The 14,639-nt window shown below is 41.6% G+C and overlaps 1 protein-coding gene across 13 annotated transcripts in view; it reads left to right on the top strand.

Annotated features, from left to right (window-relative positions):
* The window catches only part of AGPAT4 (1-acylglycerol-3-phosphate O-acyltransferase 4), a 183,453-nt gene that overhangs the window by 155,752 nt on the left and 13,062 nt on the right, over positions 1-14,639 (top strand). For all 13 annotated transcript variants that reach the window (XR_010600134.1, XR_010600137.1, XR_010600136.1 and 10 more), the window contains 2 exons: positions 1,846-1,921; positions 12,280-12,478. Coding sequence is in view for 9 of the 13 variants with exons in the window: in XM_065590394.1 (XP_065446466.1) it covers positions 1,846-1,921; positions 12,280-12,478 (275 nt within the window). In the remaining 4 variants the exon portion in view is untranslated. The remainder of the gene's footprint in view (positions 1-1,845; positions 1,922-12,279; positions 12,479-14,639) is intronic.

Raw genomic sequence — 14,639 nt, 5'->3', positions numbered from 1 at the left:
ATCTAGGTGGCAGGCCACTGAAGCTAGAAAGTCCACCAGAAGTGGAAGTATAATGTTGTAATCCCTGCTGTACTGGGAAACCTACAGCACTGCCCACAAAAGGAAGGAGATGTGCTGATTCAGATGCAGCTTCCAAGCAGCAGAATCTGAGTTCCTGGCTGCAATCTGAAGCTTCCATCTGTAGCTGGAATCCCTGTGAATGTAAATGTTGTGTTAATTAAATTGACTAATGCTCCTTTGTTTGTATTTTGGGGTTTACTTTCATGAGCACAGAACATCAGGTGATAGGTACCCTGCTATGCATTTCATGTTTTTAATGGCACTTGTAGCACAATTTTTTCCTTCAGAATTTTTCAACTAGATCTAATAGGAAGCCACTGTATATACACACCCCTGAGTATCCACACACTGCCAGTGGAAAATTAGCAACAAACTCTTGAGAGAACTGGAGGGGAGAGGTTGCTACCATACCCATTAGCACACCTTAGGATCCCTGTGTGCTGCCTGAAGAATGTGGTCAGGTGGCCGGCTCATATACTGCTCACAAATGAGCAGCTTGTTCTAACCATAGGTGTTCAACAATCCTTCTGAAGTAGGACATGTACCTCCCTGCATGCCTCCCTTCTCCTTTTTCTCCATTCTGCGAGCCCTGAATCATCCTGCACGGTGGCTCTGGGAACACAGATTTGCTGTACATGGCCCTCACCAGTCCACTGTTCCTCCGCCCCGTTGAACTTCCTGTGTAGATCCTGAAGTAAGCGCAGGATTGGGCACTAAACTTTTCCTTTCTGGTCACTGCTCCAGGACCAACACTGATAAGTTTGATCCTGGAAGCATCATATTTGCCCAGCAAAGTGTTTCAAGGTCTTGCTGATCATGAAACAATTTGCATTTTTAAGATTCTGATGACCTCTGTTTGTTTCTACTTAAATTATCATATCACTCTAACAGCTGCTGTCTCATGGATTTCTAGAGGAAAAAGAATGTTTTCCACTGAGAACCTGCACTCCAGCTTGCCAATAGTGAAAAAAGTATTAGTTTCTATTTGTAGCAGTTCTCAAGATGGGAGAATTGGAGTTTTGGGGGGACAGGAATTATGTTAATCAGGATGTTTTTTCTAATATCTGGTATCTTGTGAATTGCTGGGACTTGTAATGGTATGAAGCAGCCATTCAAAAGCCCAAAAAACTGCAGCTTTCCAAACACACAGGACATGCATTTCTGGTGGTGGTGATTTGAGAGTGATACGATTTTAAAATGTTCACTAGTGCTTTAGGTTAGCAGGTGCTCTGGGTACTGTTCTAGAAGTGAACATTGTCAAGTCCTTGTGGTATCTCCTTTTCTTACTGGTAAATTATAATTGTAATAAAGCAAATGTTTTATAAAGACATTTTAAGCATTGGGAATAACTGTTCCAAAAGCACTAAATGTGATTGACCCTAATTGCAAAGTGAAACAAGTTTTACCTCTGAGTGCTCAGCTGTTAAACAAAATTTTTGGGATGACTTAATCTGTGAGGTGTAGGAAGTTAACCTATTTGAAACTTTTATTTAGAAATACAAAAATGCAAACCATCATATTACCTGGAAGAGGTCTTCATTGAGCTGCAATTTTTACAGTGTATCTCTAGCTCCAGATATTGCTAAAGACTATATATGGCTCTTACACTTGAAACTACACATCGCTATGTCCAGGATTTGTATCTCAAAAGGCAGAACTAAAAGAAAAAAATAATTAGTAAAGTAAATGAGTAGTATTTTAATTAGATTGCAGTTTTAAGCACCACATTAAACAATGTGAATGTGATGTACTTTTTCTTTGCTATCTCTTCTTTACTGTTTGCAGACGGATTCCATTAGAGGAAGTCCCAGAAGACGAACAGGAATGTTCTAAGTGGCTTCACAAACTCTATCAAGAAAAGGTTGGTTTATTGTTTGGAACCACTAGATGGTGATAAATTTACATTAATATTATCCTGTATACTGCAGCAGGGCTTTTTAGTAGGGCAGGGTTTGGTTTTTCCATACACAAAAAGCAGCCTTATACTGTCAATCAATCAGAATCACCTTTATTTTATATTAAAAGAACATAAGTAAAGTTTCAATGAGAGAACAGAGGAATACAAAATGGTAGCTGCCTCTGAATCATGGAGAAGGCATTTAAAAGTGCTGTATGCAAGAAACCCAGAGAGACTCAATTATGAGGTTACACTGCAGATGGAAGATTCAATATTCCCACTCCTTGTGAATTTGGGATTTTTTTTTTTTAACAGAGTCATAAAAGTAATTTTAGCAGAATGGGCTGAGCACCTATCTCTGCTACAGGCTGTGTAGGAGACGCATACATTTTAAAAAAACACATTTTAACTTCGGACATTTTAATGATTTTAAAAAATAGGTATGTCAGTGTCTTTCTGCTACTTGAGTGTGGCATCTTTAGAGTGACAGAACTGCTCAGCTTCTGGGTTTTCCTAGTCTAGAAACATAGAAGGCAATGTTTTGCAGGGCTATTAGTTACACACCCAAAACTCCCATTTCAGTCAATGTGCAAGGAATGTGGGTCTAGCCTGATTAGCCAGGAAATGTATGAGTGACATCTTTAGATTGTATAATAATATAGGACTTTTCAGACCCAGAGATAGCTGTGGGGCCTGCCAAGACCTGTTCTATGTTCAACATATCCATGGAATACTAAGCCACCTGCTATACCACTTACTGTGTTTCTGTATTCAAACTGTTTGTGTAAGAACATTTTTCCTGAACTGGTTAAGTTCTAGCCCCGTTCTTGGCGTTATCCATAACCCCTTTAAGCAGCTTATTAATATGGACATACAGTATAGATTTTACTTTCAAGATCTTGTAGAGACAGTTCTGTCAGCTTTGTCTTTGGGCTCCCTCCTGCTCCCATCCCCGGTTCCCAAGTCATGGTACCGAGGCATGGTTTGGGGGGACATAAATGGTATATTTCTACAATAAGGATATGAAGTCACCTTCTGCATTATGACCTTGTGGAAGGTATAATGTGAATACACATGGTCCTTTCACAGGTAACTAACATACCACTTGTTACTACTCTCTACCAATGTGGCTTCTTCCCTAGAATTTCTGTCCCCAAGACAATATCTAGTCAATTAACAGTAGAACGCTTGAACTGAACCAGATGGTGATTATTGCTTTCCAGTTTCTCCCCTACTTCTGTCTCCCTGTCACAGCCTTTGTATTACTTATCAAATATCTTATTGATCTCTTTCTTACAGGCTAATGTTCAGGCAATGCCAGTAAACAGTCTAAAAATATCCTGTACTAGGTTCACAAATAGGCTGGGTATATGGTATAATTTTTTCTCACTAATATACACTGGGCTACACCCAGTTAGTTAGTTATAAATCCTAATATTCCATTAAGTATAGGAAGGAAGAATATGCAGCTCTGTGCAGCCAATTCTTCCTCGGTCTGAGGGGAATCCTGCCCTGAGTGCAGGGGACTGGACTAGATGACCTCTCAAGGACCCTTCCAGTCCTATACTTCTATGATTCTGTGGAGAGATGCCTTGGGGTGGTTTTCCCTCTGAAGTAGATTTTTCTGGGACTTGCCCCTCTAAACAAAATTTATTCAAACTGTGGAGTTTGGTGGTGAAGGTGGCTCCAGGCTCTTTCTGCTCCCCTGTGTATGCTGAAATGCAGATTTGCCTTGTGTCTTGTCATTTCCGCCCTTTCTGGCTCAAGGACCCTGTTGACTACTTGTATGTAAATTGAGGTAAACACACACTCCTTTGTTTAGGATAGACCTGTTTAACAACTTTTGCCTACTCAGGGCAATGTGAGTTTGAACATGTGCTAACTATATCATATAGGGGGAATTCATAATTTTATGTATAATGTTGCTTCATACATTTCTCCCTGATGATATTGATGATCAAGATATTAGTTTTCAAATGATACCTCCCAAAGCATATTTTGTACAAAAATTATTACAGTAGTGTGTAGAGTGTAAATACAGGGGTGCTTTCCATTTCAGTTTGGTTAATTTCCCGTTTTAGCCATTATAGCAAACCTAACAAACACAGCCTTTGCAGATAAATGGCCCTGGTAATGGAAACAAATACCACTTATTCCTAGCAGAAACACTGATAAAATTACAAATGTCTTGGAAATTATGTTGAATTTGTCCTCCACATATACACCATGTACCAATATTAATGATCAGTGTGCTATTAGCTTTCTATTGATACTTTACACAACACCTTTTACATACGGGTTATGACCTTAGTGAGTTTGAGTACATTCAACTGGTCAGGCCAGCTGAAAGTCACTACCCATACCAGTGAGCATTGGGATGCTGTTAGGGTCACCGCTCCAACACAGAATGCAGATCAAAGGAACCCTGACATAAACTATTTTTTTTAAAACCACAATTTTGGGTGCTGACTCTTGCTTTTTGGATGCTGTGAGTTGGCAACATGACAATCTGCATAAAGTTTCTTTTCCATAGCAAACACTCCACTTTCAGTGAGCACAAACACAATTTTAACTCTCAACAAACACACTGAAACCGGAGAACCTTTCCTCTACCAAAACAAAGGAGTATGCTTCAAAATGGCCTTTGATTGTTCTGACCTTCTTTTGCTCCTTCCCCTATATGCTCCTGTGGATGGCACACATTTTGTTCTACAAGAGTGATTGATTATGCTTTCCTATTTCCTGGGTAAATTAACTGAGGGGTTAAACAAATAGACGGCAGCTGTGGCAGCCCAATTATCTGAACAAATGGGGTGTTGAGTGTAGGTCAGATGAAAATATGTTCATATTATTGAGCTCTAGTAAAACATTTGATTTTTCCAACTTCAACTTTCATAACTAGGAGATGGAGACAGTAATTCAGTCCATGGGACACATTTGCACAGTGGAGCAATCTGTTAATCAAGTTTGTAGAGTTGGTTCTTCTGGAGTAGCAAAATTTCATCTCTTTCATGGATATGGCATATTTTGCTAATGGACTAGGTGGCACAGAGAATTAATGCAATGGCCTTTCAGCCTCTGAACACCAGAGTGCATGTTGAATTTATTGGTCTTACCCCAGTTCTTCGTGAACGTGCTCCCACAACACAATTTGGCAAGAAGATCGATGGCAAATTGCCATGGAGATTAATGGTGGAGTTAGCAACGTGCATCTTTATATATTTATATATGTATAAAAGATTCGGATATGTGGTGTGATTTTTTTATTATTATTATTTATTTATTTCTGACTAATCCAAAGAGGATTCAGACTTCGGAACTTGCCACCTTCAAATCCCGCCTTGGTCTGAAACAGCCCGAATTTGGTGACTCTATATATACATCTGTCCCATTCATTATTCAGGAGGCAGTTGTCATAGGCTTCAGGACAAACATTAGCATTTCTGTTCTGATGTAAAAACAATCACCTAAAGCACTTTAGCAACTGGAAATAAAAGGAAAGCAGATAGTGCAACAAAACTCATGTAATTCAAAATTTAGCAGTTGATCCTGCTGAGTGTCTCCTGGGAAGTACTGAACACCCTTGAGTCATTGATTTCAGTTGAAATTGAGGGTATTCAGCTCTTTCAAGGGGGTCGGGTTCATAATTTCATTGTACACAAAATTGTGATTATTTAAATAAACTTCAGTTCATTCAGATTGACTTTTCATGGGGTAAAGTTACTTGTGTTAAATATACTATATTGTATTAATGACACCAGCATCTGAAGGTCAAAGTGGAAAATACATTTTGGGATAATAAAAGGAGCAAGATAAATATTTTTGATATTTTAGATGCCCGGAGCCCATTCCTTATCTTTCTCACTGGTATAAATCAGGAGTGACTCTCTTGAAATCAATTGTGTCCATCCATGTAGAATTAAATCTACACAATTTAAAAGAACATAAGTACGCATGTGGATTTTGCTGGTAGCTGACAGAAAGAGACCAGTAAGGGATGCCAGAATGGGACACAATATTTCAGTAAAAAGCAACAGAGGGTCCTGTGGCACCTTTAAGACTAACAGAAGTATAGGGAGCATAAGCTTTCGTGGGTAAGAACCTCACTTCTTCAGATGCAAGTAAGCAAGTAAAATATTTCAGTAGTGGTTGTACCAGTGCCAAACAGGTAATACAACTTCCCTACTTCTACTAGATATTCCCCTATTCAGGCATCAAAGGATCACATTAGCCCTTTTGGCCATAGTGTTGCATTGAAAGCTCATGTTTAGCTGATTATCCACCCTAACCCCCAAGTTCTTTGCAGAGCCATTGCTTCTCAAAGTACAGTCCCCCAGCCTACATTAGTTGTTCCTAGATGTATGACTTTACTTTTAGCCATATTAAAACACGTTGTTTGCTTGAACCCAGTTAAGCAAACCAGATCACTCTGTACCAGTGATTTTGTCCTGTTCATTAATTATCCCTTCACCAATATTTGTCACCTCAAACTTTATCAGAAATGATTTTATGTTGTCTTCCAGTTCATTGACAAAACTTTTAAATAGCATAGGGCCAAGAACCAATCTCTGTGGGACGCCACTAGAAACACACGCATTTGATAATTCCCCATGTACGATTATATTTTGAGACCTATCAGTTAAGCAGGTTTCAGAGTAGCAGCCGTGTTAGTCTGTATCCGCAAAAAGAAGAACAGGAGTACTTGTGGCACCTTAGAGACTAACAAATTTATTAGAGCATAAGCTTTCGTGGACTACAGCCCACTTCTTCGGATGCATATAGAATGGAACATATATTGAGGAGATATATATATATATACACACATACAGAGAGCATGAACAGGTGGGAGTTGTCTTACCAACTCTGAGAGGCCAATTAATTAAGAGAAAAAAAACTTTTGAAGTGATAATCAAGATAGCCCAGTACAGACAGTTTGATAAGAAGTGTGAGCATACTTACAAGGAGAGATAGAATCAATGTTTGTAATGGCTCAGTCATTCCCAGTCCTTATTCAAACCGGAGTTGATTGTGTCTAGTTTGCATATCAATTCTAGCTCAGCAGTCTCTCGTTGGAGTCTGTTTTTGAAGTTTTTCTGTTGTAATATAGCCACCCGCAGGTCTGTCACTGAATGACCAGACAGGTTAAAGTGTTCTCCCACTGGTTTTTGAGTATTTTGATTCCTGATGTCAGATTTGTTTCCATGAATTCTTTTGCGTAGAGACTGTCCGGTTTGGCCAATGTACATGGCAGAGGGGCATTACTGGCACATGATGGCATATATCACATTGATAGATGTGCAGGTGAACGAGCCCCTGATGGTATGGCTGATGTGATTAGGTCCTATGATGATGTCACTTGAATAGATATGTGGACAGAGTTGGCATCGGGGTTTGTTACAAGGATAGGTTCCTGGGTTAGTGGCTTTGTTCAGTGATGTGTGGTTGCTGGTGAGTATTTGCTTTAGGTTGGGGGGTTGTCTGTAAGCGAGGACAGGTCTGTCTCCCAAGATCTGTGAGAGTAAAGGATCATCTTTCAGGATAGGTTGTAGATCTCTGATGATGCGCTGGAGAGGTTTTAGTTGGGGGCTGAAGGTGACAGCTAGTGGTGTTCTGTTATTTTCTTTGTTGGGCCTGTCTTATAGGAGGTGACTTCTGGGTACTCGTCTGGCTCTGTCAATCTGTTTTTTCACTTCAGCAGGTGGGTATTGTAGTTTTAAGAATGCTTGATAGAGATCTTGTAGGTGCTTGTCTCTATCCGAGGGATTGGAGCAAATGCGGTTATATCTTAGAGCTTGGCTGTAGACAATGGATCGTGTGGTGTGTCTTGGATGGAAGCTGGAGGCATGTAGGTAAGTGTAGCGGTCAGTAGGTTTCCGGTATAGGGTGGTATTTATGTGACCATCGCTTATTAGCACAGTAGTGTCCAGGAAATGGACCGCTTGTGTGGATTGATCTAGGCTGAGGTTGATGGTGGGATGGAAATTATTGAAATCATGGTGAAATTCCTCAAGGGCTTCTTTTCCATGGGTCCAGATGATGAAGGTATCATCAATGTAGCGCAAGTAGAGTAGGGGCGTTAGGGGACGAGAGCTAAGGAAGCGTTGTTCTAAGTCAGCCATAAAAATGTTGGCATATTGTGGGGCCATGCGGGTACCCATAGCAGTGCCGCTGACTTGAAGGTATATATTGTCCCCAAATGTGAAATAGTTGTGGGTGAGGACAAAATCACAAAGTTCAGCCACCAGGTTAGCTGTGACATTATCAGGGATACTGTTCCTGATAGCTTGTAGTCCATCTTTGTGTGGAATATTGGTGTAGAGGGCTTCTACGTCCATAGTGGCCAGGATGGTGTTTTCTGGAAGATCACCGATGGATTGTAGTTTCCTCAGGAAGTCAGTGGTGTCTCGAAGATAGCTGGGAGTGCTGGTAGCGTAGGGTCTGAGGAGAGAGTCTACATAACCAGATAAGCCTGATGTTAGGGTGCCAATGCCTGAGATGATGGGGCATCCAGGATATCCAGGTTTATGGATCTTGAGTAGCAAATAGAATACCCCTGGTCGGGGTTCTAGGCATGTGTCTGTACAGATTTGTTCCTGTGCTTTGTCAGGGAGTTTTTTTAGCAGATGGTGTAGTTTCTTTAGGTAATCCTCAGTGGGATCAGAGGATAATGGCCTGTAGAATGTGGTGTTAGAGAGCTGTCTAGCAGCCTCTTGGTCATATTCCAATTTATTCATGATGATGACAGCACCTCCTTTGTCAGCCTTCTTGATTATGATGTCAGGGTTGTTTCTGAGGCTGTAGATGGCGTTGTGTTCAGCATTGCTGAGGTTATGTGGCAAGTGATGTTGCTTTTCCACAATTTCAGCCTTTGCACGGTGACGGAAGCAATCTATGTAGAAATCTAGTCTGTTGTTTCGACCGTCCAGAGGAGTCCACGCAGAATCCTTTTTTTTGTAGTGCTGGTAGGGAGGATTCTGTGGGTTAGTATGCTGTTCAGAGGTATGTTGGAAATATTCTTTGAGTCGGAGACGTCGAAAGTAGGATTCTAGGTCACCGCAGAACTGTATCATATTCATGGGTCTGGAGGGACAAAAGGAGCGGCCCGGTGCCACAAGTACTCCTGTTCTTCTTTTATCAGTTAAGCAGTTTTTAATGTTAATGTTTGTTTTTAATTCATTGAAGAGGGCTCAGAGAAGAGTCACAAGAATGATTAAAAGATTGGAAAACATGCCTTAGAGTGATGGACTCCAGGAGTTTAGTTTTTTTTTTAGTTTAACAAAGATAATCTTAAGGAATGAGTTGATCTCGGTGTGTGTGTGTGTGTGTGTGTGTGTGTGTGTGTGTAAAATCAGTCTAGAAATAAGATGCACATTTTTAACAGTGAGGGTAATTAACCATTGGAACAATTTACCAAAGTTTGTGGTAGATTCTCTGTCACTGGAAATCTTTACATTCAGATTGGATGTTTTTTCTAAACTATATGCTCTAGTTCAGTGGTTCTCAAACTTTAGAAACCCAAGAACCCCCATTCTGGTTAAAAAATTTTCACGGACCCCCAAGTTCCCTGCTCAGCCCCAGGCCCCACTCCCACCCACCCTTTTCCACGCCTTGATCCTCTCCCTCCCAGTGCCTCCTGTATGCTGCTGAACAGCTGTTCCCAGTGTACAGGAGGTGCTGGGAGGGAGGCAGAGGAGTTGATCAGTGGGGCCCACGGGCCCCCTGGAGTACCCTTGTGGACCCCATTTTGAGAAACGCTGCTCCGGTTCCCACAGGAATCAGCTCAGGTGAGTTCTATGGCCTGTGATATGTAGGAGATCAGTCTAGGAGATTATGATGGTCCCTTCTGCCCGTACATCTATGAAGAGTCCTATCCAGCACTCCGGACACAGGTAAAACTAGATTTCAGTGGGCATTTTGACTGAGTGAAGAGTGCTGAACAGGGCCCTTCAATTAATTAAATGGAAAGAGATGCACAAATGTGACAGTGTTGAATGATTGCTAATCAACGTGCTTTAATGAGAACCACTGACAGGAATCATCCTGAAATGTGGAAACACAAATTACCAAAACAAATTTCAGTAAATGTTTGCTATGTTAATAGATTTTTTTTTTTAAATATTCTCAATAGAGTTTTTTGCTGAATCCCTTCACTTGCATCAGGCTGCCTTAATGCTTCAGGACTTGATGTAATATTTTTAACAAACTTAAGCTACTCATGGATGCCATGGTTAAAGAGTGACCTCGTAAAAACCTAGAAATCTAGGCAGACAGGTCGACTCAGATTCAAACAACCTTATCTGCAAAGTAACATGAAAATTCCTTACAGCGAGAAACTTGGCTCCATAACAGAATGGCGGCAACCCAGCTTATCCAGGCTATCCGTGACATTGTGGATGCACTGGTAAAGGTGAAGAAACCTGAGTCCTTGCACCTAGTATGTAAGACTTAAGTTGGTCTCAAACCTCTTGCGGAGAGCAAGGCTAGAGCACTGCCATTCCTATGGTAGTGCAGAATCCCCCTAGTGGTGATGTCTTAACAGCAAGGGAAAATTAAGAATTCCTGACTAATTCTGGTATTTAGAAACATAACTATATGTGACATGACCTAATATACTAATGATGAGTGGCTTTAGGTTAACCTGCTCATAAGCTAGACCCTCAGGGCACTTAAAGGGAAATTTCATATTTTGGGTAATTTGCCCAAGACAGTTAATTGACCATAATGATTTCAGTACATTCTAGTTCACAGGCAAGAGAGAGAGAGTGTAATACTTTTCTCTAATCTCCCTAAAAAGAGAGAATAACATTTTAATTATTATATAATCTTTTGAAAGTTGTATGTTCACTTGGAGTTAGATAAAACAGCAGTAGCCTGTAATTGCTCCAATTATTATTGGTTAAAGAATTGCTAGTGTAAATTAGAGTTTAAGTACATGTAAAAGAGCAGAAATTAAATAACCTTTCCTAAACTGTTTGGGGCAATGCTGGCTGTTGAAGAGTTAGTTATTAATGAATTCTGTCACAAAGCTAGCAATGTAACTTGATGGACAGGGAGATAAGGCCTCATTCTGACTTCTCTTACAATGTTTTTCACACTGGTGTAAATCCATCAGCTTCAGTGGATCTCCCCCCTGGTAAACATTGCTGCAAGGGCTGGATTCTCCATCCCAAAGCCAGTTGGAGGGCTTTTTCCATTGACTTCACTGGGATCAGGTAAAGTAGCGAGCTTGAGCTGAGCAAGTAGCTAAGGGCCATATGCTTCTCTCTGTTATATGATGTAGGGGATGGCATTGGAATTAAGACCTTCAGTGCTACAAGCACAACCCTCTCCTACTTAAGGTAACAGGAAAAAGTCCTCTAGTTGAAAACCAGATGAGTTTCAAACCTCTTATGTGGACAAGCCTCTGAAGCGGTGGTGGGTAACCTGCGGGCCGCACGCAGCCGATCAGGGTAATCCACTAGCGGGCTGCCAGACAGTTTGTTTACGTTGACCATCCACAGGCATGGCCACCCGCAGCTCCCAGTGGCTGTGGTTCGCCGTTTCCGGCCAATGGGAACTGCGGGAAATGGTGGCCAGCATGTCCCTTCGGCCCGCACTGCTTCCCGCTGCTCCTATTGGCCAGGAATGGCAAACTGCGGCCACTGGGAGCGGCAGGCAGCCGTGCCTGCCGGCGGTGCATGTAAACAAACGGTCTTGCAGCCCACCAGCGGATTACCCTGATGGGCCGCAGGTTACCCACCACTCTCTGAATTTGGGTTACACATGCAGCATCAGTCTACCGCCAAAAAGGTGGGTGTTGAGGAATAACATTCTTTGGAGTAAGAGGCCAGCTGATACTACCCCGAACTCCCAGCTGGAATGTGGAAACTGTTTAGATACATGTTGCAGAAGACATTAGAAAACAGAGGGTTTGGTGATGAAAGCATTCCTAGACACTTCTGTGATGTACCAAGGGTATTTGTCTGATGGCTGTCACTGCTGCCTATAGGTACAGCAGTTCTATATCTATTGGTGTAAGAATGTACACAAAATTGTGCACATTACATTCCTCTTTGAGTGTCGGTCAGACTGGACCCTCATTAAAACTGCAGACTTGCGGGCATGTGATTCATCTAAACGAGCAAAGGAAGTGAACACTAATCGGTGTGTACTCAGGAGAATGAGCTTTCATTCACTAAAAAGCACACGATTTCCAGCCATCATTTGATGTTTCATCTTCCTTTCAGAATAACTACTGTTCAGCAAGAGAAATATCAGCATTATAGAAGGCTGCTTCTATTAGCCAATAGGGATTCAAATGTTACGTTTCTTTGTTCTAACAGGATGCCTTTCAAGAAGAATACTACAGAACAGGAAGCTATCCAGCTACTCCCATAGTGCCACCTCGGCGGCCATGGACTCTTTTGAACTGGCTTTTCTGGGCCTTCTTGCTGCTATATCCTTTATTCCAGCTGCTTATCAACATGGTCAGCAGTGGATCATCACTGACGCTGGCTAGTTTTGCTTTTGTCATCATTGTGGGTAAGTTGTTTGAAGATCACTTATAGGAATAGCTCTTTAAAAGGGCAAAGGCCCATCTTTCATTTTTTTGGCAGGTACTATTTGCACTTGCCTAATGAAGTTCCAGATGCAAAGCAGATGTAATTTCCTGGTGTATATTTGCACTTACAATCAGGTAATTAGGGTGCAGGTCTCCATACTTACACCCACAATTCAGTTGCTAGTGTAAAAATGTGGCTGTAGATTTAAAATTTGTGCTGTAGACAGACCAGTCCAGAAGCAATGCTGTTCCAGTGCATGTGAGAGAACTAGGGGTTTGGGTTAGTGGATGTGGACACAGCTGCACTGTACCTTAAAATAATGAGTGAATCTCCCCAAGTTGCTTCTCTGAACTGTCTGGCCTTCTGGAGTCTGCAAAATTGAGCTGGAAATTTCACAGCAAAATCCAGTTTCTGAACTTCCAGTCCTGAACTGGGTAAGGAAATGGAGAGGAGGGGAGCTAAAGTGAAATTTTTTGTTCATACTTACACAAAACTCCAGAGTTTGGGAAAATGATTGAATTGCTTTTTCATTTAAACCAGTTTGATTGGCCCTACCGGCACTGAACAATCAATGGAATATATTGATAATCAGCACTCAGAGCGTGTTCCTTCCTGCCCCACCCCATTCTTGTGGCTAAAGATTATTTGTTGGTGGCTGTGAGGTTGTAACACACCATCTGAAAATGTCATTGTTTACTCTTGCTTGATATCTATGCTACAGAGCCCTGTCATACACAAATGAGTATTCCTGTTGAGTGTGGGCTTGGGGACATCATGAAAGCCCAGGAGAGGAATTTAATATTCATTCATTCTGTTGTTATGACACTAACTATTGCAAATACCTTCTCCTGGTCTTGGAGTTTTACATCAGGTCCAAAGAAATGCAAATGTTTATAGATTCATGGACTTTTAAGGCCAGAATGGCCCACTGTGGCCATCCTGTCTGCCTTTTGCATGACACACCGTGGTTCCTGCATTAATCCAATAACTTGTGGTTGGAACTAGGGCTTCTCTTGTAGAAAGACATCCATGTTCAGTCAACTGCTCAAAGGGGGGAGGGAGGTGAAGAGAGAGGGATGAGTCTAAAAAAAGAGAGGCAGAGCCACATTAAGCATTCCTTCATCCTGGAGGGGACTTGACACTCCAATCAAGAGGAGTTATTGTCTAGGTGGATGGTGCTTGTGTAGTCCTTTGCAGTAGGTTATAGCCTAAGGCATTTGACCTCATTCTACTATCTATATGAGGTACCTGTATGACCCGCATTACATTGTATTTGAGCTCCTCACAATCATTAATACATTTACCCTTGCAATGCCCCGGTGAGGTAGGAAAGTGCTATTAGCTCCATTTTACAGATGGGGAACTGAGGCACAGAAAGATTAAAGCAGGGTTTTAAAGGTATTTAAGCACCTAATTGCTACTGAAATCAATGGGAGTTAGGCACCTATATACCTTTAAAAATCTGGGTCTAAGTCGAGTGACCAAGGTGAAGCCTATGCCTTAACTACTACATCATCTTTTCTCCCTAAACAATAAGGGAGGAAGGGACCAAAGAAAGCCAGCAGATCGAGGAATGTGATCATTCCCCTCTATTCGACTGACTTATGAGGAGAGGCTGAGGGAACTGGGATTGTTTTGTCTGCAGAAGAGAAGAATGAGGTGGGGTTTGATAGCTGCTTTCAACTACCTGAAAGGGGGTTCCAAAGAGGATGGATCTAGACTGTTCTCAGTGGTAGCAGATGACAGAACAAGGAGTAATGGTCTCAAGTTGCAGTGGGGGAGGTCTAGGCTGGATATTAGGAAAAACTTTTTCACTAGGAGGGTGGTGAAGCACTGGAATGGGTTACCTAGGGAGGTGGTGGAATCTCCTTCCTTATAGGTTTTAAAGGTCAGGCTTGACAAAGCCCTGGCTGGGATGATTTAGTTGGTGTTGGTCCTGCTTTGAGCAGGGGGTTGGACTAGATGACCTCCTGAGATGCCTTCCAACCCTGATATTCTATGAAAGCTGATTATGGTACTGCAAATACAAAAGAAGCCCTTTGGTTTTTCTTTCCTGCCTCATCCTCACTAGAGCACTTTGCTGGTTCCAACAGTTTAATAGGCTAGTTTAATAAGCAGGCTACTGAGACGTCTCTGTTTGA

Source organism: Chrysemys picta, chromosome 3 (genome assembly GCF_011386835.1).
Source record: "Chrysemys picta bellii isolate R12L10 chromosome 3, ASM1138683v2, whole genome shotgun sequence".
Taxonomy (NCBI): Eukaryota; Metazoa; Chordata; order Testudines; family Emydidae; genus Chrysemys; species Chrysemys picta.
The sequence above is the reverse complement of the archived record's forward strand: the minus strand, read 5'-3'. Positions and strand labels throughout refer to the sequence as shown.